Here is a 26159-nt window from a genome sequence, read left to right on the forward strand (position 1 = left end):
CACAGGGGTGCCGCAGGAAGTATGCAGTGTTAGGGAATCATTCTGGCAGAAACAAGTAGACAGTTTCTAAAATGTTCCAGGTTTCCTTTATATATGGGAGTGGCACTCTGAGCTTAATTAGCATCAGCTGGAAGTGCCAATATGAAGAAAACCACACCACTTCGTTTTTGCAGATGCCTGATGGCAGATGTCTGACAGAAGAGTAAAGGTAAAGGTAAAGGGACCCCTGACTGTTAGGTCCCATCGCGGATGACTCTGGGGTTGCAGCACTCTTCTTGCTTTATTGGCCGAGGGAGCCGGCGTACAGCTTCCGGGTCATGTGGCCAGCATGACTAAGCTGCTTCTGGCGAACCAGAGCAGCGCACAGAAACGCTGTTTACCTTCCCGCCGGAGTGGTACCTATTTATCTACTTGCACTTTGACGTGCTTTCGAACTGCTAGGTTGGCAGGAGCAGGGACCGAGCAATAGGAGCTCACCCCATCGTGGGGATTCGAACCACCGACCTTCTGATCGGCAAGCCCTAGGCTCAGTGCTTTAGACCACAGCACCTGCCTGTAAAATCTGCTGAAGGACTGTTCCTGTAATTTACGGCATGTGGGAGATAAGAGAGCATTTGTTTGAAAGTGTGCTGTTAATTGCAGTTTATTTTAACAGTCGAAAATATATTTGCTACCGTAATGTTTCCACAGAGTTTGTGAGTTATCTTTAAAACAACTTCTGTTATTGACCACTGCTTCTGGGAAGATTAAGATTGCTCTGCTAAACAGTTTAAAGAGGTTTTACCTAAAAGTGTGTGGATGGTAACCTCTAATGGTTAAGGGAGCCATGGACTCAAAAAGGTTGAAAAGCTCTGGTCATCAGTATCAAACAAGAGTAATAAAAAGTTATTCCATTTTGGATGTGTTGTCCAGCTATCTTACCTCTGATGGCAGGAGGACCTCCATAGTCACGTAGGTTGGCCAATAGCCCATAGTCAAGATATTCACTGTGAGTTCAATGCTACCAGGTACATTCTGATTTTGCATATACTACAGCAGAATCAAAGTGACAGAATAACCATATGAAACTACAAACAAGTTAAAGGCACTGTTAACTGCACACCTCACATTAAATCAGTATTTGGATTCTGTCGTCCCTCCAAGGAGCTTAGGGTAGCATAAATCAAATCCCCACCTTTAATCCTTACAACCACCCTTAGATTAGCTGAGATAGATAGATAGATAATACTTTATTCGGCTATAAGCCCACAAGGTAAAACCAATCAGTAAATAAAATAGCATTTTACATTCTAAAATATCAACTAAAATATTTCAACGCATAATCTCCTTCACGTTACATACAATCTCTAGATGTACCATATTGTGGCCTTGAATATAAAGATGGTGGATAGAGTTTACTAGATTTTTAATAGTCATGCAGCATTCCATGAAGTCTTTTATATGAAAGAACTGAATTCAGGAATCTGGCAACCTGTAATGTTCTATAAGAGTCAATGTCCTGGAGTAGATAGGCTAGATGTAATTCAGGTGGTTTAGCAACAGTTTCCAAAATGATTGAACTCAGAATCCTTGATCGGGGAACAATATATAAAGGACAATTAAACAAGATATGATAAAGGGATTCTATTGATTTGTTGTCACATGCGCATAAAACAGAGGTTTTACCATTAGAAAATCTATTGCTCAGCACATTTGAGGGGAACACATTAAATCTGGCTCTAACAAAAGCGAATCTATGCGACGCAACCGATAAGGTAGACAGATATCGAGGTATCTGGGACATAAACGTAATGCCCTGATTTATCGGGGAACATGTACCTCCACCTGTAGTAAGATTTTGTTGCAAATCAACCTCCTCCAATCTTTGTTTGATGACCTTTTTTGCTGTAATTAGATCTAAATTTAGTATATCAGAAGGCGAGATTCCATAAGACAACAGTTTGGAATGGATTTTTGTTGCCCATGGGCTGGTAAATTCATCTCTCCAAAGGCACTGAATAAGATGGTAATTGGGCAATTTATGCCAAAGGGACAGCCAGTAATTAAAGGCATGTCTCCACATCAGGATCTCTAAGGAGGGGGTCTTAAGTTCTAAGCGAACAGCCGAGTTGCTTACACAGGAGGGTAGTTTCAAAAGGCGTCTGAGAAAAAGATTTTGCAATGTCGCCAGAGGCATGAGGTTTACAAAAGCGCCCCATAAAGGGACCGCATAGGCCATAGTTGCAACCACTTTTGCACTATAAACTTTTAAGGCAGATGGAACATGCATAGCCCCCTCTGTAAAGAAAAAGCGCAATAGAGCGTAGATAAGGGCTTTGCCCTTATTTTGTAAGTATGTGATATGCGCTTTCCATCCCATATTATGCTGGAAGTAAATTCCTAGATATTGAAATTTGTAGACCTGTTCAATTGGCTTCTCCTCGAGTTCCCACCTATACAATTTACGACTCCTGGAAAAAATTAGGACTTTAGATTTGGAATGGTTAATAGTAAGTAAATTTGTTTGGCAATATAACGCGAAGATCTTAAAGGCCCTCCTCAAACCGATTCTTGAATATGAGAGGATCACCGCATCGTCAGCGTACAATAGTAAGGGGCAGCGATAGTCTGCAAGCCTGGGTGCATGAATGGTGGTTTGGGCCTCAACTAGGCGAGTTCTCATGTCACTAATATAGAGGTTAAAGAGCTAGGGGGCAAGGATGCACCCTTGTCGTACCCCCTTATTTATTGGTACAGAGTTTGTGAGATCACCCTCAGGTGTTAACCTCACCCTAGCGGCCGTCCCTTCATGTAATTTGATCATAAGCCACAACAGCCTTTTATCTATGCCCCACTTTGCCAATTTTTCCCATAGCAGCTCTCTAGAGATACTGTCAAAAGCCACCTTCAGGTCTATAAAAGCGGCACATAGAAGACCATGAGTGGGGGAAGAATACTTCCGCGCCAAATGATATAGAATTATTGCATGGTCGATAGAAGCACGATTTGGTCTAAACCCGGCCTGTTCATGGCCTATCAGATTGGAATCTTCGGCCCATTGGGTTAGTCTGGTTAGCAGGAAACGAGTATAGATTTTTCCGATGATTGATAATAAACTGATATTACGATAGTTTCCTGGGTCCTCTGGTGGTCCTTTTTTATATATAGGAATTATGATGGACTCCTTCCATGATCTAGGTATCTGGCCCGTGGCATTAATTGCATCAAAGATTTTTGCAAGAATTTTGGCCCACCATGCTGGGTGTTGTTTAATAGCTTCCGCCGGGATCAGATCGGGCCCAGGGGCTTTATCAATTTTCAGTTTAGCAATTAAATAAACTATTTCCTCCGGGTCAGTATCTGGTCATATGGGCAAGTGACATGAAAGAGTATCAGAATGAATGTTAGAGATAACTGTCTGGGAGAAATAATTTCTTAGAAATTGTTCCCATGTTGGGGCTGGTATAACCGTCAATGGGTATTTCCTCGATCTTTTGTTGATTAAATTCCAAAAACCACGAGAGCTGCGAAGCTTAGAGGCAGCAATCAGCGCTTGCCAACGTCTTAGCTGCCATTCATGCTTGGCTGACTTCTGTGCCTGTTTGTAAGCAATTTTGGCCTGCAAGTACTCTGGGGGAAGAGTTTCAGCTCCAGAAGATTTATATCTGTTGTAGATACAACAGAGAGAGAGTCTAGCTTGCTTACATTTGGAATCAAACCAAGGTGCACCGAACCTGGGTTGATCTCGGTTAACCAGGTGAGTCGGCATCGTAAAGAAGCTAGTTAAATCTACAGAGAGGTGGGAGAACCACTCCAATATCCTATTTGGTTCAGACAACTCCGCCACTGAAACAATAAGGTGTTCGGAGATATTCCTCTGGAAGAATTCTGCGTATTTTTGGGCCTGTTTCATAGACCATTTAATGCTTCTTACTTGAGCTGCGGCATTTAAACCTACATGAATTGGGTGTGAACCGCTAACCGGGTGCCAGTCAAGCGTTAGCTTGGCCGCTAGAGGTAGGTGGTCACTGGATTGTACATTGTCTACTTTAAAATAAAAGAAGTTTGAGAATAGGTCTTCTGAAACTAGAAGGTAGTCTAGGACACTATTTGATGTTGTGCCCAAATGAGTGAATTCTCCTGGCCACGTCCGGAGGGCAATTGCCATTCAGAATGTTCAAATTCATACGAATGGCCAATTGATAAAGAAGGACTCCCGCCTCATTCACTCTGGTGTCCTTAGATCTTCTTGATGTAAAAGAGATTAAATCAGATTTTGGATAGGGGGGAGGTACCCACCACTTGGCCTTGATTATCCCATCCCAATTGGCAGCTGTACGTGCATTAAAGTCACCACCCATTATCGATGGAATATTAGGGTACATAACATAGCATGCCAATAAATGATCTTCCAGAGAATCCCATCTATAATGAGAGGTTGCAGGGAAACAGCTATTATCTTTACTGTAAGGAACAGGCTTGTGGAATTTTCCAACTGAAAGTAATTCCCGTGGGAACGACCTTGGGATGAGTGGCCCAACAGAAGACAGAATAACAACAAGAGCTAAGAGTAAAGTTGAACACAAAAGAAGGGGATCAATTACAAATCCAGCTGCAGCTGCTACAACTTTTTCTATGGATACAGTGACAGTGACACGGGCATTAGTTAAAATAAATGAATCTTTGGAAGTGCTCACAAAGCAGAGCACTGAAAATTCCAAACAGCTGTCTGAGTTGTCAACAAAATTGGATTTAAATACAGAGACAATAAATAAATTAGTTCAAGAAAATGAAATAACTAGAAAGATTGCGGAGGAGGCCAAAATTTCCGCAGAGGAGGCAAAAAATTCTGCAGAAACTGCACAGGAAAAGTTAGTTTGTTGTTTAGTCGTTTAGTCGTGTCCGACTCTTCGTGACCCCATGGACCAGAGCACGCCAGGCACCTCTGTCCTCCACTACCTCCCGCAGTTTAGTCAAACTCATGCTGGTAACCTCGAAAACACTATCCAACCATCTCATCCTCTGTCGCCCCCTTCTCCTTGTGCCCTCCATCTTTCCCAGCATCAGTGTCTTCTCCAGGGAGTCTTCTCTTCTCATGAGGTGGCCAAAGTACTGGAGCCTCAGCTTCACGATCTGTCCTTCCAGTGAGCACTCAGGGCTGATTTCATTAAGAATGGATGCATTTGATCTTCTTGCAGTCCATGGGACTCTCAAGAGTCTTCTCCAGCACCATAATTCAAAAGCATCAATTCTTCGGCGATCAGCCTTCTTTATGGTCCAGCTCTCACTTCCATACATCACTACTGGGAAAACCATGGCTTTAACTATACGGACCTTTGTTGGCAAGGTGACGTCTCTACTTCTCAAGATGCTGTCTAGGCCTGTCATTGCCCTTCTCCCAAGAAGCAGGCGTCTTTTAATTTCGTGGCTGCTGTCACCATCTGCAGTGATCATGGAGCCCAAGAAAGTAAAATCTCTCACTGCCTCCATTTCTTCCCCTTCTATTTGCCAGGAGGTGATGGGACCAGTGGCCATGATCTTCGTTTTTTTGATGTTGAGCTTCAGACCATATTTTGCACTCTCCTCTTTCACCCTTATTAAAAGGTTCTTTAATTCCTCCTCACTTTCTGCCATCAAGGTTGTGTCATCTGCATATCTGAGGTTGTTGATATTTCTTCCGGCAATCTTAATTCCAGTTTGGGATTCATCCAGCCCAGCCTTTCGCATGATGTATTCTGCGTATAAATTAAATAAGCAGGGAGACAAAATACAGCCTTGTCGTACGCCTTTCCCAATTTTGAACCAATCAGTTGTTCCATATCCAGTTCTAACTGTAGCTTCTTGTCCCACATAGAGATTTCTCAGGAGACAGATGAGGTGATCAGGCACTCCCATTTCTTTAAGAACTTGCCATAGTTTGCTGGGGTCGACACAGTCAAAGGCTTTTGCATAGTCAATGAAGCAGAAGTAGATGTCTTTCTGGAACTCTCTAGCTTTCTCCATAATCCAGCGCATGTTTGCAATTTGGTCTCTGGTTCCTCTGCCTCTTCTAAATCCAGCTTGCACTTCTGGGAGTTCTCGATCCACATACTGCTTGAGCCTTCCTTGTAGAATTTTAAGCATAACCTTGCTAGCGTGTGAAATGAGTGCAATTGTGCGGTAGTTGGAGCATTCTTTGGCACTGCCCTTCTTTGGGATTGGGATGTAGACTGATCTTCTCCAATCTTCTGGCCACTGCTGAGTTTTCCAAATTTGCTGGCATATTGAGTGTAGCACCTTAACAGCATCATCTTTTAAAATTTTAAATAGTTCAGCTGGAATACCATCACTTCCACTGGCCTTGTTATTTGCAGTGCTTTCTAAGGCCCATTTGACTTCACTTTCCAGGATGTCTGGCTCAAGGTCAGCAACCACACTACCTGGGGTGTACGAGACATCCATATCTTTCTGGTATAATTCCTCTGTGTATTCTTGCCACCTCTTCTTGATGTCTTCTGCTTCTGTTAGGTCCTTACCACTTTTGTCCTTTATTATGGTAATCTTTGTACGAAATGTTCCTTTCATATCTCCAATTTTCTTGAACAGATCTCTGGTTCTTCCCATTCTGTTGTTTTCCTCTATTTGTTTGCACTACATTATAGGGGATTGGAATGCTAAAGTAGGGAATCAAGAGATAAAAGGAACAACTGGCAAGTTTGGCCTTGGAGATCAAAACGAAGCAGGGCAAAGGCTAATAGAGTTCTGTCAAGAGAACAAGCTGGTCATCACAAACACGCTTTTCCAACAACACAAGAGACGTCTCTACACATGGACATCACCAGATGGGCAGTATCGAAATCAGATTGATTATATTCTCTGCAGCCAAAGATGGAGAAGCTCTATACAGTCAGCAAAAACAAGACCTGGAGCTGACTGTGGCTCAGATCATCAGCTTCTTATAGCAAAATTCAAGCTTAAACTGAAGAAAGTAGGAAAAACCACTGGGCCGGTAAGATACAATCTAAGTCAAATCCCTTATGAATACACAGTGGAAGTGAGGAACAGGTTTAAGGATTTAGATTTGCTGGACAGAGTGCCTGAAGAACTATGGATGGAGGCTCGTAACATTGTACAGGAGGCAGCAACGAAAACCATCCCAATGAAAAGGAAATGCAAGAAAGCAAAGTGGCTGTCCAACGAGGCCTTACAAATAGCGGAGGAGAGAAGGCAAGCAAAATGCGAGGGAGATAGTGAAAGATACAGGAAATTGAATGCAGATTTCCAAAGAAAAGCAAGGAGAGACAAGAAGGCCTTCTTAAAGGGGAAAAGTTAGTACCAGTCAGTAAAAAGCTGGAAGAACATGATGCGGCCCTGTCTCTATTGGAATTACAGAGGAAAAGTAGAAATTTGAGATTAAGATTGATCCCAGAAAATGAAAAGGACAATTTGATAGACTTTCTTACAAAAGAATTTCTGGAATTTTGGCAGGACGATTTGAAAGAAGAGGAATTTAAGATAATAACTGCTTTCAGACTGGGCAGGAGACAAAACAGAAAGAGCCCAAGAGATTGCTTGATAACTCTGAGATCTCAGGAGGAGAGAGATAAGATATTAAATTTACATTTTCAAAGACCCCTTGAGATTGAAGATTTTCGTGTGCAGATTTTTAAAGACATTCCTAAATATATCCTGGAAGTGAGGACCTACTACAAGGATTTGGTCACCCTATTGAGAAAGAACAACATACCATTCAGATGGGAGTTCCCACAAGGCCTATCTTTCAACTATAAGGGAAAGAAAATCAAGATAAAAACAGTGCAAGATAAAGAACAATTTTTGGCAAGGAACGAGGAGGACCTTTTGAAGGAAACGGTGGAACCTACGGACCTAGCAGAAGTACCAGACATCTCAAACCTATCCTTCGGGATCAAAACACCAACAGAAGAAGACTTGCTGGGAGCAGCTGGAGGAATAACTAAATAAATAACAAGATGTCTCTGCAAATTCTAAGTTGGAATTGTAATGGACTGAATCTCCCTAGAAAAAGACGTGAGGTTTTTCATATCTTGAAAAAAGAACAATTGGACTTGATTTGTCTACAAGAAACCCACGTGACCAGAGTACACCGAAAATTACTTATTAACAAAAGATTAGGACAAGAATTTATTTCATCGGACAAAGTGAAGAAAAGAGGAGTGGTGATTTATGCAAAGGAAAAGTTGGCCCCTAAATTAGTATTTAAAGATGAACAAGGAAGATATTTGGCAATTGAAATTCAAGTTCAAGGAGAAAAATTATTGATTATAGGAGTTTATGCACCGAATGAAGGGAAGTCAGAATTTTTTAAGAAATTGCATGAGACATTAATGGACTATTTGGATTATAATGTAGTTTTAATGGGAGACATGAATGGAGTGGTCTCTACAAATATGGACAAAGCACAAAGACAGGTGGTCTCCAAAGATGGGAGACTACCTAAGACCTTTTTTGAAATGACTGACAACATGAACCTGATTGACATTTGGAGAACAAGGAACCCTCTTGAGAGAGAGGGAACTTTCTTTTCTGAGGCAAAAATGACCTGGACTCGAATTGACCAAATATGGGTAACTAGTGGGATGGCATCAAAGATTAAGAAAGTGGAAATCTGCCCAAAGACTTGCTCCGACCATAATGCTGTAAAGATGGAAATGAACCTAACAACAGCTGGATCCTTTAGATGGAGGATGAATGACTCCCTGTTTAGAGATGCAGAGGTGTATAAAAAGGCCCAGAAGGCATTGAAGGACTACTTTGAGATAAATCTGAGAACACAAGTGGAAAAAAGAGTAATTTGGGACGCAAGTAAAGCCGTTATGCGAGGATTTTTAATACAACAGAATTCCATAAAAAGGAAGAGATATAATGAGAAGAAGGATAAGATTTTGGAAAAGATAAAAGAAGGGGGGAAAAATTGAGATCTAAACCAAAGTCACATGAAATCTTGAGAGAAATTAAGTTTTACCAGAGACAATATATGGATTTGATGAACCAAGAGATAGAATGGAAAATAAAACAAATGAGACAAAGGACATTTGAATCGGCTGATAAATGTGGGAAACTTCTGGCATGGCAATTGAAGAAGAGACAAAAACAGAATACGGTTACAAATCTAGAAGTGGAAGGAAAGAACATTTATAAACCAAATGAGATTAGAAACTGTTTTCAGAGTTATTTCAGGAGACTTTATGCACAAGGGCCGGTGAATGAAAAAGAAATAGAAGAATTTCTTAAAAAATACGGATTACAAAAAATTTCTGAACAAAGTAAAGTGATTTTGAACCAGAAGATAACTGATCAAGAAATTGAGGGAGCCATTCAAAGTATGCAATTGGGAAAATCTCCAGGACCTGATGGACTAACCTCCAGATATTACAAAGTTTTGAAAGAATGGCTTATACAACCGTTGAAGGAGGTTTGTAATGAAATTTTAGAGGGGAAGAAGGCACCTGAATCGTGGAAAGAGGCTTACATCACACTTATACCAAAGTCAGAGACTGAGAAGAACCAGGTCAAGAACTACCGCCCTATATCATTACTCAATGTGGATTACAAAATTTTTGCAGACATTTTAGCAAAAAGATTGAAAAGAGTTTTGGTGGGGGAGATTCATAAAGACCAAGCGGGCTTTCTTCCAGGAAGACATTTGTCAGACAATGTGAGAAACATAATAGACATTATGGAGTTACTGGAAGTTAATATTAATACCAAGGCAGTATTAATATTTGTAGATGCGGAGAAAGCCTTTGACAATATTTCTTGGAGCTTTATGAAAAAGAATCTCCAAGGGATGGGGGTAGGCCAAGGTTTCGAGAATGGTATAAGTGCGATTTATTCTGAACAAAAAGCAAAACTGATTGTAAATAATGTGGTTACAGAAGAATTTGCTATTGAAAAAGGGACACGACAGGGATGCCCAATATCCCCACTGCTTTTTATATCTGTCCTGGAGGTTTTATTAAACATGATTAGAGGGGACCAGCTGGTTAAAGGGATTCAGGTCGGAGCTAAACAGTACAAACTGAGAGCATTTGCAGATGATTTAGTTTTAACTTTACAAGAGCCAGACACTAGTACGAGAAGAGTTTTAGAGTTAATACAAGTATTTGGTCAAGTAGCAGGTTTTAAGCTGAACAAACAGAAAACGAAAGTACTGGATAAAAATTTAACAGTTGCAGAAAGAGAGAAATTCCAGAGTGATACTGGTTTAACGGTAGCAAAGAAGGTGAAATACCTGGGGATAAATTTGACATCCAAGAATGTGAATCTATTTAAAGATAACTATGAGAAATGTTGGGCAGAAGTGAAAAAAGACTTAGAAATATGGTCAAGTCTGAGACTTTCCTTGTTAGGCCGAATTGCTGTTATCAAGATGAATGTTTTGCCGAGAATGTTATTTCTATTTCAAACATTGCAGATTGTGGATAAAATGGATTGTTTCAAGAGGTGGCAAAAAGATATATCTAGATTTGTCTGGCAGGGCAAAAAGCCCAGAATAAAATTTAAGATACTAACTGATGCAAAAGAAAGAGGGGGGTTTGCCCTGCCGGACTTAAAACTGTATTATGAATCAGCGGCTTTTTGCTGGCTGAAAAATTGGCTGCTTCTTGAAAATACAGATATTTTGGATTTGGAAGGGTTCAATAACAGATTTGGCTGGCATGCATATATATGGTATGACAAGGTTAAAATCCACCAAGGTTTTAAAAACCATATTGTTAGAAAAGCCCTATACAATGTATGGATTAGGTATAAAGATTTGTTGGAAAACAAAACCCCCAGGTGGTTGTCACCGATGGAAGCTAAGGAAGTGAAAAAATTAAATATGGAATCCAAATGGCCGAAATATTGGGAAATTATAGAGTATGAGGAGGGAAAAGTTAAATTGCAGAGTTATGAGAAATTGAAGTTTAAAGTAAGAGACTGGCTTCATTATTACCAGATAAATGAAGTTTTTAAACAGGACAGGAAAATTGGCTTTCAGGTGGAGAGGTCGAAATTAGAAACAGAGCTTTTGGAACCCAGTACTAAGAATTTGTCAAGAATGTATAACTTGCTGTTGAAATGGAACACACAGGACGAGATGGTTAAATCAGCTATGATTAAATGGGCACAAGACATTGGACATGACATTATGTTTGCTGACTGGGAACAGTTATGGACCACCGGAATGAAGTTGCCCTAAGAGAGAATATTATGAAAATGATTTATAGGTGGTACATGACCCCAGTCAAGCTTGCAAAAATTTATCATTTGCCCAATAACAAATGCTGGAAATGTAATGAAACTGAAGGTACTTTTTATCACCTTTGGTGGACGTGCCCAAAGATTAAGGCTTTCTGGGAAAGGATTTATAATGAAATGAAAAAGGTGCTTAAATGCACTTTTGTGAAGAAACCAGAAGCCTTCCTCCTGGGCATGGTAGGCCAATTGGTGTCAAAGAAAGATAGGACGTTTTTTATGTATGCGACAACAGCAGCAAGAGTACTTTTAGCAAAGTACTGGAAGACACAAGAACTACCCACACTGGAAGAATGGCAGACGAAGGTGATTGACTACATGGGACTGGCAGAGATGACCGGCAGAATCCGCGACCAAGGGAAAGAGACGGTGGAAGAAGATTGGAAGAAATTTAAAGTTTATCTTAAGAACTGTTGTAAAATTAATGAGTGTTAAAATGTTTTGAGTAATGCAAAATAGAATTGCAGCGATAAACAACTGGACATGAGAAAAAGGATTTAAAGGAAGTGTTATAAGTAATTAAAATCAGGGGTTGCTGGAAAGATTTAAAACAGGGATGCAGAAAAAGGAGGTATGGGGAAGTCGCTGAAAGAAGGCTTAAGGAAGAGAAGGTTAAGAAATTATACGTGTTTATATGTTTGTTTGTTTATGTATTTTGTTTTGTATTGTCCTTTAATATGTGTTGAAAAATTAATTAAAAAATTTATTAAAAAAAAAAAAGAGAGAATCCCATCTATAATGGAGGTCCGATATAAGACCACCTGGAGGAAGATAAACATTGGTGATTAATAGGGAGAATTTTTCGCTTGAAATCAGACCTGTAAAGGCAAAAGGCGGAAAAAGATTAGCTGAGAGATGGAAACTGGGCCAAGGTCACCCTGTGAGTTTCTGAGTTTGGGGAAATTCAAACCCAGGTTTCTCCAGCCAGATTTCCTTATCTAGTGCTCCACCATTCCACCCAATAACAAAGAGCTATAAGAGCATTACCAATTTGGCATACAGAAAGCAAAGCACATTGATGGAACTAACACGAGGGGTAGCTAGCCCTGTTGTGAGGAAGAAGGAAAATGGAATATTTGCAATGTCCTTTTCAGATGTAACTGTACATGCTTAATTTATTTTGCCAAAATACCCAAAACTTAATCCAATTAAAGGATAACCCAGAAGCCAAAATACACCCAGAAAGAAATATTGATGCCAGGTTTTGTACCCATACCTGCTTAAACTGTATCATGATGTCTTTAGAAAGCTCCATGTCTTTAAACATTCCTTCAAGTTTGCTTGTGAAAGCAGCTCCACATTCTATAAAATGATAGTTGTATTGAAATTGCAGTTAGATATTTTGTCATTGTCAACAAAAGATTTAAAGTGCATCAATAACCAGATAGCAGAGAGGTATTTCCTGTTTCAGATAAAGGTAAAGATTACAACAGTATTGCAATTCTGCTCAGGAGTGGCTGGCTTGGTGGGCAGCTGTTGCAAATTGGTTCTGTTGGTGTGCCCTTGCTGCCCTGTCCTGGTAAAGCAGCAGTGATGCTGCTGCTGGAAGGCAAACTCTGTGGTAGCCAGTGGCGTAGCAAGGTCAGATGGTACCCGGTGTGAAAAATTTCTTGTCATCCCCCCCCCCCATTGAAATTATTAAAAGAAGGAAAAATAAGATACAGTCGCAAGTGTTATTTTCTGGTTTATTTACTTAACACTGTGAGCATAAGCACTTAAAAACTTTTTTTCGCAATGGGAATTTCTTATGAATGAAATTTTTTACTTAATTTTGCAGATTTGGCTTAACGTATGATGATCACAATGAATCAAGGAACTAAAAAATGTAACAAAAATAAATTCAGCACGGCACTTCAGTAATGATGCACAACTAACTCAACAGAATGACGTGGGGTGACTGACCGGCATGGCAGCGGATAGGATTGGTTGCGGGTTGGGTGATGATGAGTTACTGGTTGTTTACGTCTCGCTCAAGTATAAACTGTAGAGACAGACTGCGGCGAATCGGTAGAAAGCAACACCCACTCCCCTTCCTCATCCATATGCTCTCCACTATACAACATCAAGTTCAGCAGCGTTTCGTTGCATTTGTTGACTAAACTAAAAAGTTTCAATACGTATTATGTTGACTTGTTGAGGTTAATTAATTGTCAGACGAAGTTATTAAACTCGTTTTAAATAATTTTTTTCAAAAAAGTGTTGTGAGCCCCCCATTTTTTTTAATTTTAAAAACACATACTTTTGCCATTTTTGTCACCCCCCTCAGTGATGACACCCGGGGTGGCCCACCCCCCTTCCTATGCAACTGGTGGCAGCACCTTGGCAAACCAGTTGCTCTTCATTTATACTGAAGACTCTTTTAAAAAGAATGTGGGCCAAATTCTTAAATTGCTATCTATCCAGTTCAACTCCCAAAAAAGTAGCTACATGCAAGCTATGCATGTTTAAAAAGTGGCCTGCACTGCATTAAAATATTCACACACTGATTTTGTTATGGCACTTGCAGTTTATTGTGTTATGGCACTTGCAGTTTTTGCTTACTTTAGATCAGAGGTTCCCAAACTTATTTGGCCTACTGCCCCATTTTCAGGAAAAAAATTACTCAGCGCCCACCTGAAAATCTGCCTTCTTTAAGCGAACAAAAAGAAAGATGCAGTGACAAATTTGCATTCTTTTATGTATCTATATTTCTACCTACATCCTACAACCTAGTAAAGAAGGATAATTTTAAAATAAAAATTATAAATAATATCAAAAATAATTCTAATGAGAAGAATGAACCTGGTGTGCTGCTATCAATTTATTAACGTTTGGCTCTATTTTTGTCAGCAGGATTCTTAAATCACCACAATTAGCTATTTGGGGGCAGGTTCTGTTTTCAGTTAACAGATTTGTGACCGCACTGAACCCACATTCCACTAAATATGATGAAGGAAATATTGGCAAAACCTATTTGGTGTTTCGCAACTTTCTGACTAGTTGCAGGACCTTAGCCAGACCTAGCAGAGTACACGCAGAATCCACGGAAGCAATTGGCAACTTGGCTGCAGACAGGATAGACGAAGCAGGAACCAGGAACTTGTAGTTAGGTGTTTATTATATACAGTGGACTATTTACAGGAACAGAACACGGATCTTATGCTAGGTCTCTCTGACACGACTGACAACTCCTACACTCACTGACACACTGAACCACTCAACTCCAAACTCTGAACTAACAGTTAGTAGGCCATTAATTATCACTCCCTTGAGAGAGCTTGACCAATCAGGGAGCGGTCTCCATGTCTCTGTTATTACCAGGCAGACTTACTCCTTCAGATTGCCTTCTGGCTGTCTGCCAAACCTTAATTGACTCTGTGTGAGTAGCTGCATGTACACAGTTTCCCAACAGGAAATGCTATAGTATTGTACAGGGGAGGAGTTGACACTGTCCCACAACAGCGCCTGACCTGGCGGTAAGTGTCATTACACAACAAAGGAAACATGTACAAATGGTTTTTCCATTTTTCTTCTTCTCTTCTTTCCTTATGCTTCCACTGCCCCCTTATTTTTATTCCACACACCCCAATTGCACCTGAGGCTACTACTGCCCATCCTGAATCGTTCCAGTGCCCCCCAGGGGAGGTATTGACCACTTTGGGAAACACTGCTTTAGATGAAGTAAATACAGATATATTTCTAAGCCACTTCATGCATCCAGTGAAGTAAGTTGTAGCCTATGAAAGCTCATGTGACAATAAGTTTGCTAACTGCCACACAAATTTATTGTCTTTATGTCAGTACAACCTAGGAAATCTAAAAGGGCCATTACAGAACATGGTATTCTGAAAGGCGAAGTTTGAGGAGGTAAAACTCAAAACAGTGGATAGTTTACCAGCCTAAGCCTGGGATTCAAACAGGGGCATACCATGGGTTGCTGGCACCCAGGGCAGGTAAAGTGTCCTGGTGGACTGGGCAGCTGGGGCGGAGGCCACATTGGCATTGGCGGCTGCCCTGCTACTTCCCTCCTTCCTCCCCACCTTGTCCCACCCCACCCCAGAGGCACCTTGTGGCCACTGAATGGAGCGGCTGCCTGGACAATGAGGCAGCTGAAGCCCCTCGCAAAAGAGGGGGAAGCAAGCAGGGAGGCGTTAGTTACAGGGGTCCCTCACACCTATATTAAGTCTCTAATTGGGAATGTCTACACAGGTAGGACTTGAATGCACTCATTCAGTGCATTCAGTCTCTGTAAGAGTGTAAGCTAACTAGGAGGGGATGTTTTATCCCGTGTTGATGGCCTTTCAGCTGATTCCCTGGTGACCCGCTGGAATGCAGAGTTAACCAGGGCTATTGACTGTCTGGCTCCGAAGCGCCCTCTCCAATTGCATGGAGCCCAGAGAGCCCTGTTATTTCCCCCGGAGCTGAGAGCAATGAAACAATCGTTGAGATGGCTAGAGCACCGGTGGCGGAAAACTCATTCTGAATCGGACCGAACACAGGTTAGAGCCTACCAAGTGGCAATGGCAACGACGAAGAAGACTTTCTTCATCGCCTCTATTGAATCTGCAGAAAACAGCAGCAGGGGTCTCTTTCAGGTGGTTCACAGTCTAATGGAACCACCTTCGTCATCGGGCCAGGTAGGGAACCCAGGATCTCCTGCAATGCTTTTGCAAAGTTTTTTGCAGATAAAGTCGCTCAGATTCGGAAGGAGGTAGACTCCACTGTGGAAGCAGGGCTGAGGTGGGAGAGTGCTGGAGTCCTGTCTAGTCATATTATATGGGATCAATTCCAATCTGTTACCTCCAAGGATGTGGACAGGCTGCTTGGACGAGTGAAACCAACCACCTGTCTTCTTGATCCTTGCCCATCCTGGCTCATAAAAGCAAGCTGGGAAGGGCTGGGCGATGGGCTCTGCGGGGTGGTGAATGCTTCCCTCTGCGAGACCCACTCAAAGAGGTGGTCATTAAACCGCTTCTTAAAAAAGCATCTTTAGGCCCGGCCAATATGGCCAACGATCGCTCAGTCTCAAATCTTCCATTCTTGGGCAAGGTGACTAAGTGGGTGGTTGCTGAACAACTCCAAGCATGCCTGGAGGATTCAGACCATTTGGATCCCTTCCAATCGGGATTCAGGCCTCACCATGGGATGGACTTCATTACAGACTTACCAGCCTCAAGGAAACAGACAGTAATATGGGTGGTGGTAGACTTGGTTACTAAAATGGCGCACTTCATGCTGTGCCAGAAGCTGCTATCGGCCCAAGAAACAGCGCAGATGTTTGCAAAACATGTGTTTAAGCTGCACGGGTTGCCGTTGAGAGTGATTTTGGAAAAGGGGGCACAATTTACCTCGCAGTTTTGGAGGAAGTTAATGCAGCTTTTGGACGTAGAGGTGTGCTTGACCTCGGCTAGGCACCCACAAACCAATGGCAAGTCAGAGAGAACCAGCACTACGTTGCAACAATACCTTCGTTGCTTTGTGAAATATCAGCAAGAAGACTGGGTAGACAAGTTGGGACTGGCAGAGTTCGAGTACAGTAACGCAGTAAATACGTCTACCCAGCAGACTCCATTTACGGCAAACCACGGAAGACACCCAAGAGCATTTCCAGAGCCATGAAGCAACTTGTCGGTGCCAGCAGCGGAGCAGTTCATGGAGGAAATGCAGGCTCTACAGGAACTGCTGAGGGGAAACTAGACGCGGCTAAGGCCGTGTACAAGAAGAATGCTGATGAACATAGGCAGCAGGGGAGGAGATCGAAGTGGGGGATAAGGTGTGGATGTCAGCTAAAGACTTGCCAACTAAGGGGAGGTGGAGGAAGCTAGAGCCAAGAAGGCTGCGGCCATTTCAAGTGGTAGAGCAGGTAAATCCTGTATCGTTCAAACTTAAATTGCCTGCCTCAATGAAGATACACCCTGTATTCCATAGGACTCTCCTGTCACCATTTGTTCCTGCACACCAGTACCAGAAACTTAAGCAGGCACCTCCACCTCCAGTCATGGTGGAAGCCCAAGCGGAGTATGAGATCCAGGAAATATTGGATTCGAGGATTTGCAGGAGGCAGTTGAGGTATTTAGTGTCTTGGAAAGGTTATGCTGCTGAAAATTCCTGGGTACGAAGCCAGGATTTGCATGCCCCTGACTTGCAGAGGCAGTTCCACCGTAGGTACCCCCAGAAACCCAAACCCAGAGGGTGGAGGCCGAACCCAGTGAGGAAGAAGCTGACGAGAGTGAAGAATGGTGGGAACCTGCATCAAGAGAGCCCTCCATGGCAGGCAATGAAGCAGAGGAGGAGGAAGGGGGGCTTAGAGGAGGGGGTGATATCAGAGAAGCGGCTATTCTGACAGGCAGAGAAGAGTCAGAGGGAGAAGAATCAGAGAGCAGCAGAAATCTGCTTTCTTCGCACACAGAGAGTAAGGGAAGCTTATCTCTCCCAGGAATGCAGCCTGGCAGCTCTATTAATAGAACAGAGCAGAAAGAACAGGACACAACAGAGGGGGAGGAAGAGATCGAGGGGGTAGAGACTTGAGTCGTTTAGTAGAAAGGTGCATGTCAGGGAAAAGGAGGAAGTGGAGGCTTTCCTGTGTTGGCCAGAAAAGGAAGCCAAATCCAGCAACTGACTCAACTGGCAAGGAATGATTAATGGAGCTCCGACCGGGAGTTATTTTAATTGACCAATAAATCTGAAATAATTAACTGTCAGAGGTTGTGTCATGTGTGAGAGAGACATCAAACCTGACACTGCAATGCGCTCTACGTGGGGCTACCTTTGAAGGTGACCCAGAAAGTGCAATTAATCCAGAATGCAGCAGCTAGACTGGTGACTGGGTGTGGCCGCCGGGACAATATAACACCATTCCTGAGAGACCTGCATTGGCTCCCAGTATGTTTCCGAGCACAATTCAAAGTGTTGATGCTGACCTTTAAAGCCCTAAACGGCCTCGGTCCTGTATACCTGAAGGAGCGTCTCCACCCCCATCGTTCTGCCCGGACACTGAGGTCCAGCGCCGAGGGCCTTCTGGTGGTTCCCTCACTGCAAGAAGCAAAGCTACAGGGAACCAGGCAGAGGGCCTTCTCGGTAGTGGCGCCTGCCCTGTGGAACACCCTCTCATCAAATGTCAAGGAAATAAGCAACTATTTTACTTTTAAAAGACATCTGAAGGCAACCCTGTTTAGGGAAGTTTTTAATGTTTAATGCTGTAATGTGTTTTTAATATTCGGTTGGGAGCTGCCCACAGTGGCAGGGGAAACCCAGCCAGATGGTTGGGGTATAAATAATAAACTTATTATTATTATTTTATTATTATTATTTATCATCATCATCATCCCTTCAGTTCTTTCTGATAGGCCAGAATTGCAAAGTCAACACAGGTGGAAGAGTCCACATGACGGAAGGGGACACAAAACTCTGCAACACAGAGACTTTTTTCTGGTAGTACATTTTTAAGGTGTCATGCCTAGGCAATGGATTCTTCCTTGCAGGGGGTTGGACTACAGGACCTTTGGATGCCTTCCAAAACTACAATTCTATAATTCTATCTTCTTCTTAGGAAATACGGTAACAATCCTTCATATGCAAAGCTATCATTTTTAAAACACTTTCTACAATATGGATGTATTGGAAAGCCACTCTGATTTCTAAAGAAAGAAACATCTTGAGTTTCTGCACATTTTGATATATTAGGCTAGAGGAGTGGTGTTGATGTTGGAGAGAACATAAAATAGACAGCAAGCAATACATTAGAAAAAATGCAAAAAACGTTACCAACAAAGGGAGATTGGCAAAACAAGCTGTGTATCTGAAATTGGCAGTGGAAATTAGACAACAACCAAACCAAAAACTTAAAAAAGAGTGGGAAAGTGTAAAAAAATATTTGGCATAACATTGTTCTCAAATCAAACCCTTGATGTGTTTCAAATAAATTTCACAAAGTCAAAATGCAGATAAACAAGTTATTTATTATGTATTAAAAAGAAAATAAAGGTAAACAACACAATTGAAAGGAAAAATAAGATAGAAAAAGCTGCAGTGAGGTGGTGGGTAGTCACGGGTGAATAAATATGGATATTGTTTGGTTTACTTATGTATACAGTATATGTTAAATTATGGATTGGAATGTGTAAATAATTAACAAAGGAAAATTTAATAAAAAGCATTTTAAGAAAACACCAAAAAACAAAACTGCAACCCTTCCATACTGTTGAGGTTCCTTTAATTGCTGTTAAGTAAACTCTGGTGCACATGCTTCCCTTATCTTGCACCTGCAGGTCTTACGATTAGTGTTTGAAAGTCACTGTGACCTGACAACAGGCCAAGGGTGTGGTCATTCTTGAGTATATTGAGAGGGGGCTGTACACTGCCTGTTTGCTTTGGTGCAAGGAAGCTCTGCCAGATTGATACTGAACTCTGTGCTGTATGTATGCTGTGAGTTGTACTTCTTTGCATTTGAAGCCTGTACTTTATGTATATAGTGTATATAGTAAAAAGGTAAAGGGGGACCCCTGACCATTAGGTCCAGTCATGGCCGACTCTGGGGTTGCGGCGCTCATCTTGCTTTATTGGCCGAGGCAGCCGGCGTACAGCTTCCGGGTCATGTGGCCAGCATGACTAAGCCGCTTCTGGTGAACCAGAGCAGCACACGAAACACCGTTTACCTTCCCGCCAGAGCAGTACCTATTTATCTACTTGCACTTGGACGTGCTTTCGAACTGCTAGGTTGGCAGGAGCAGGGACCGAGCAACAGGAGCTCACCCCGCTGCGGGGATTCGAACCGCCAACCTTCTGATCGGCAAGTCCTAGGCTCTGTGGTTTAACCCACAGCGCCACCCGCCTCCCTTAGTGTATATAGGAAACTGCCTTAATGCTTTGGATCCGTCAGTAAAGGACTGAACTGACTGAAAAGCCTCAAAGCCTTGAAATAAAAAGCCAGGAAGCTCCCTCCCCACCTCAACACTGTGATCTTTTAACTCTTTATTTTACATTAGAAATGGAGATAAGTATGTGGAGGGTGGGTGAGGATTTCTAGATAATGGAGAAACTACTGAGGAACTTGCGAGCCCGTTTTGTGGGAGAGCTGGCTATTCCTTTTCCTTGATAATAAATGGGTGGTGGTGGCAGTGGCAGGTGAGAGGAAGAAGAGAAGGACCTGGAGTTTTGTAGATTTGTAGAATTGGAAGGAACCAAGAGCCCTTCAACGATTCTCTCTCCCTACACACACACTGCATTGCCAAAGCAGCCAGCCGACTGAGACGGGCTCAGGAAAGACTATGGGAACGGACAGAGTGTGGGCTGCACAGATTGCAGAAGCTCCTTTTCCCTGCTTCCTCTATGCTGCTCCCAACCCAGGCTACCTGCCTCCCCTCTGCTCCAACAGCTCCTTTGCAAGCACGGGGAAGCTGTGGCAGCCTCTGCAGCAGCAGCCACTCTTCCTCCTCTTCCCTCCGTGCCTCTTCTTCGTCATCCATTTGCTACCCACACACCACCATGCAGTGGCCTTCCTCTGGCCCAGGCAGCCCCTCCATCCTCCTCCGTTGTCCCCCTCTCATTTCCTTCAAGACCCCAGCCCTGCACTGGGTGGGCTCACCAGCAGCCAAACAAGAAGCAACTGCCCTTGCAGCGCAGCAGAAGGCTGGCGTGAGGATGCAGCAGGTGTCCCTCCAAAAATGTGCCTCTAAAAAAGTGCACCTGGGGCCACAGCGATGGTAGCTCCACCCACGCTGCAAATAACTTTTAATGTAAATAGCATAAAGTATACACATCATAATATGTAAATAATATTCAAGTGTCTTATCCTTTACAAACACAGGTTGGGGAGCTGCTATGACAGTGAACATAGAAAAAATTACAGAGTACTAAACCAAGCAACTTACCATGTTTGAGCTTGGAAAGCATAGATTTTTCAGCATCTACTGATGCACTTTTGCCTACCAATAACCGCTTTGCTAGATCTTTTTTGTAAAATGCCTCAAAAACATCCTTTCCTGTAGAAGACAAGTTTATTTAAAGCTCAGTTTGAAGTCTACATTACAACTGTCTCTCTTTAAATTACGGATCAGCAACTTGTGATTCCTGGATTCCATTTTAGCTCCCTAAGGCAGAGGTTTGCAACCTTTTTGAGTCCACGGCTCCCTTGAACAACTGCATTCTTTCTACAACTCCCCTGTGAGGAAATGTGCTCTGAGCCTCAGAAGCCCAGTTATGTCACCTCTTGCCTGCAGAGCCAGCAGCCCCTCATCCCTTTTCGAACACGCTCCCTTATGGAGTGTTCCCTCAGCCTCCTCTCCTCTCCCTCTCCTTGGGAGTCCTACAGCAGCCATCGCAGCCACCCTGAGCTGCTGCCCCCAGCCCCAAAGAGCTGTCTTCTCATGCCACCCCACAAGGGCCTGGGAAGAGGATGCCCCCAGCTTTAGCAGCCTGATGGTGACTGGCAAAAGGTGAATGCGAGGCCACCATTTTATTCACCTAGGGAAGCAGTGGGTGCCACCAGGCCTGCATGGTGGAAAGGCTCCCCTTTGGAACAGGGCACTCAGCTCCCAGGCAGGCATTGCACACAGCAAGCACAAGAAAGGCCAGCATAGCGCCTGCCTGGCTGGCCTCCCACTTGTCCGTCCGTTCCCAACAGCAAGGGCTGGTGGACTGACTGGATGTGGTCTGAGTTCACCTCAGCTCCTAGCAACCAGCACTCCCTGGCCAGCCCCAGAGGCACCATTCGCCTGGAGAGCTTGTAGCCTGTTGGTTTCTATTTCCCTCACTGAGCAGCAACTGCAGTCACAAGACATTGTTTTGCATTCCACAGTCCAAGTTACTGTTGGATTCCCACGGGAATGGGAGACTGGATGTGACGTTCACTGGTTTCCTGTTTTTCAGTGTTCTCTCGGTTTCTTTGTTAGAGAGACGGTTGCTTCTCTGCTCTCACAGAGGCAAGATGCATGTTTGTATTCTCTCAGCATAGAGTATAAATAAAGTTAAGAATGTGGCACATACTGCTTATCCTTCTGCTGTGTGGACTACTCTGCTTGGGCTCAAGATAAGACGAGCCTGTATCAGCTTCAGATGGGCCGAAGCTGGTCAAAATCTCACATTTTTGGTTATGGGCCCAGAAAAACGGAATCGGACTGAAGAATGGCTGCTGGCAGAGGAACAGAGAAACAGAGGATCGGAATGCCGGCAGAGGCAGAGAGACGGATCAGGTCTTATCTGCTCTGCGTGTCAAGAAGATTGATGAGAGGTATGTGCTCATTGCTCCGGGCAGCCTGCCAGCTCCTAATTAATGGCTTTATGGCTGGACTTTGAACTTTTAAAGCCGTTTGCCGCAGCACAGGCTCCAAGGCTTGGGAGGCTTGAAAACCGAAAGTACTTTTACAAGTGCTTTTGGTAGCAGCTGTACACAGACGCAGCTTGATTAATGCCGCAGAAGGCTAATGCCAGAGTCATGGCGGCTCTTCAGGATGCTTTCGGGATTCCAAAGCTCAATAAGAATTATGCGGAGTGGGTACTGTACGCAGAGGCTCTTCTGCGTAAAGAATGTCTGTTTAATGTTATTACAGACACTCCCCCAGCTCCAATAACAGATGAATGGGCAGCTAAGGATTCCAAAGCAAGGGGAACTCTTACATTGATAGTCTCCCCAGAAGAGCTCTGTCTGTTGCATGATAAGACCTCAGCCAGAGAGATTTGGGACACTTTGAGAGATGCTCATTTGAGAACACAGGCGGGTGCTTCTTTGTTCTACTACACCAAGCTGCATGATATGGCACTTGCTGAAGGTGCAGATGTGCGTACACATCTGATGGAGATGCAGAATCTGAGACATGAGCTGCAACAGAGAGGACTCACCTTTCCAGACATTCTTTGGGTTCAAGTTGGGAGTCCGTTGCCACTCAGATTGCTGTTCAGCCAACTGCTCAGATCACAGTAGCACATGTTACTGCCGTGATTCTGAATGAAGCGGACAGGCGAGGTGCTAGCTGCATAGGTAAGGGGGAGTCTTCACAGACGTCATCCCAGAATGCAGTGGAACCACCTGATGGCGCCAAAGCTTTGAAGGCAGTGAAATGCTACTCGTGTGGACGTCTAGGCCATATGAAGAGGGAATGCAGATTTCCCAGGGCCAAGACAGAGCAACGCAGCGAAGGCTCATCGCGTGGAAAAGGCAAAGGCAAAGGCAAAGGTCCAGTGTCCAGGACAACGCAGCACAAGACAATGGTCTCACGCTTCACTCCAAAGGTTGCAAAGGTCCAGAAGACATCTAGATCTTTCTTCGTGGTGGATTTGGCCGCAACACGCGACTGTTCGTGTCTTTTACACCGCAGGAAGGTGCGATTCACCAGGCGGATGACCACACGATCCCCAGTCAAGGCTACGGAACTGTTCTTCACAGTTTGGACTTATCGATACAAGATGTTCTCTACGTTCCAGATGCTTCACACAATCTACTCAGTGTTGCGCAGCTGAATGAACGGAAAATTGACGTTTCATTCAAGAACAAGAAGTGCACCATCACAAAGAAAAACGATTATGTATTGCATGCTGAATATGTTGATCGTTTGTTTGTTTTGTATTTTGATGATGATGTGCAGGATGAAACTTGTTGCATTGCAGGTTCTAACAAAAGTTTGCATGCAGGATGTATTCATGATTTTCACAGGAAATTTGGTCATTTGCATTTTGAGGCAGTATCTAAAATGCCTGCCTTGGTTGAAGGTATGACTATTAAACCTTGGAGGTACCACATGAAGTGCAAGGCATGTGCAGCAAACAAGGTGAAAATGGCTGCGAAAGGTAAGGTGTCTAGTAGGCAAGCTACAGAACCATACCAGGTTGTTCATGCTGATTTGGTTGGTCCACTGTCGCCCTCTTTGGGTGGAAACAGGTACTTCATGGTTCTCATTGATGCATTTTCCAAGTATATTTATGTGTACAATCTTGAGCAGAAATCAGAGGCATTTCCAAGGTTCAAGGAATTCTGTGCTTGGTTGGAAAATGTGCATGATAAGAAGATAAAGACTCTTTTCACTGATCGCGGGGGGGAATTCACTTCTCAGAAGTTTGAAGCTTTTCTGACTGAGAAAGGAATTCAGCACGATTTGTCTAGTCCTCGTTCGCCATGGCAGAATGGACTTTGTGAGAGGGTAAATCAGACATTGCTTCAAGGGTTAAAAACCTTGCTGCATGATGCCAATCTTCCAGAGAGTTATTGGGCCGAATCTCTCTCGTGTTTTGTTTACAGTTATAATCACAGGTTATCTTCAGCGATTGGTTGTACCCCCTATGAGAAGATGTTTGGCAAGAAGCCTTACATCAAACACATGAGGATATTTGGTTCTGACATGTGGGTTCACACACCAGAAAGCTCCAAGTTAGGCAAGCGTGGATTGCATGGTATCTTTCTAGGTTATCAGAAAGGTTCTTACAGAATAATGATGACTGACTCTAAGACAATTAGGCTCACAAGAAGTGTTGAGTACAATGCCAAGTGGGGGGGAAATGTGGGAATTTTCCAATGTTATCCTGATGACAGTGATGAGACTGAGGACAGGCCACAGCAACAGCAGCAGCAACAGCCACAGCTGCCGCAACCACCCACACCCACTGATGAAGGTCCTGATCCTGAGTCAGAGACTGAATCAGATGATTCAGAGGATTTCAAGAGTGTGAAAGCCTCTATGCGACCCTCTGAAGGCTCTGATCAAGAATTGGAGGAACCTTTATTCACAATAGGTCACTTTTCTCCTAAGAAGGAAGAGGAGAGTGTTGAAGACTTAAGGCTAATTCGCAGGTCTCAGAGAGCCACAAAAGGCAGACCTCCAAAGAGATTTGCAGATGAATTTGCTAAGACAGCAGTAGCAGCTGATAAAAGCTCCAAGAAGGTATTTGAACCTTCAAGTTTCCAAGAAATCCAGGCTTTGGGTTCAAAGGAGGCTGAGCCATGGTTAACTGCCATGAAGGCTGAGCTTGATTCCTTAGAGAGGAACAAAACATGGGAGCTAGTTCCAGTAGTTCCAGGAATGAAACTACTTGGAAGCAAATGGGTCTTTAAAGCAAAGACTGATCAGAATGGCAAGATAGACACAAAGCCAGATTGGTAGCCAGAGGTTTTTCACAGGTACCAGGTGAAGACTATCACAAGACCTACTCACCCATCGTGAGGTATGAGAGCATTAGGCTTATGCTCAAGCTTGCTGCAGAAGAGAATCTTCACGTTAGTCACCACGATGTGAATACAGCGTTTTTGTACGGATCTCTAGGTGAATCTCTTTATATGCTTCCACCTGATGGCGTACAGGTAAAACAGGGATTTGTTTGTGCTCTGAAGAAGTCCCTTTATGGTCTCAAACAAAGTGCACGGTGTTGGCACACAAAACTCACTGAAGTATTGTTTTCTCTAGGTTTTCAGCAAGGGAAAGCTGATCCATGTGTATTTGTCAAAGAGGAAGGGCAAAAGAAGCTGTATTGCTTGTTTTATGATGATGATATTCTGTTCTTTTGGAAAGATGTCACAATGTACAATAACGCCTTAGCTCAACTGAAAGAGCACTTTGACATGAAAGATCTTGGTGAGGTAAACAACTACCTATCTCTGGAAATAGAGAGAGATCAGGATGGTAACATTCTAGTACACCAGTCACGGAAAATTGCTGATGTGTTAAGCAAACTAAACCTGATGGATGCTAACCCTGTAGACACACCGATGACAACAGGTTATCAGGTAGATGACACTGAAGAAGCATTTTCTGACACTACACTGTACAGAAGTGTGCTAGGCAAACTAAACTTCATTGCCAGATGTTCAAGACCTGACATTGCTGTTAGCTATAATTTGCTAAGCAGACAAGTCAACAATCCTACTGTTAAGGATTGGAAAGCTCTGAAACGCATAGCACGCTATTTGAAAGGCACTATGCATTACAGACTGAGATTTAACAATCAGAAGTCTGGTGGTC

At 43.2% G+C, this 26159-nt stretch overlaps 1 protein-coding gene across 2 annotated transcripts in view; it reads right to left on the reverse strand.

Annotated features, from left to right (window-relative positions):
* The window catches only part of LOC128406025 (cullin-4B), a 175708-nt gene that overhangs the window by 13834 nt on the left and 135715 nt on the right, over window positions 1-26159 (reverse strand). The window contains exons 13-15 of one of the 2 annotated variants that reach the window (XM_053373078.1): window positions 21087-21197; window positions 12455-12540; window positions 922-1029 (exon numbers count right to left, since the gene is read on the reverse strand). In XM_053373078.1, coding sequence (XP_053229053.1) covers window positions 922-1029; window positions 12455-12540; window positions 21087-21197 — 305 coding nt within the window. The remainder of the gene's footprint in view (window positions 1-921; window positions 1030-12454; window positions 12541-21086; window positions 21198-26159) is intronic. The other variant, XM_053373079.1, reaches the window with a different exon arrangement.

This window comes from Podarcis raffonei, chromosome W (assembly GCF_027172205.1).
Source record: "Podarcis raffonei isolate rPodRaf1 chromosome W, rPodRaf1.pri, whole genome shotgun sequence".
Classification (NCBI taxonomy): Eukaryota; Metazoa; Chordata; class Lepidosauria; order Squamata; family Lacertidae; genus Podarcis; species Podarcis raffonei.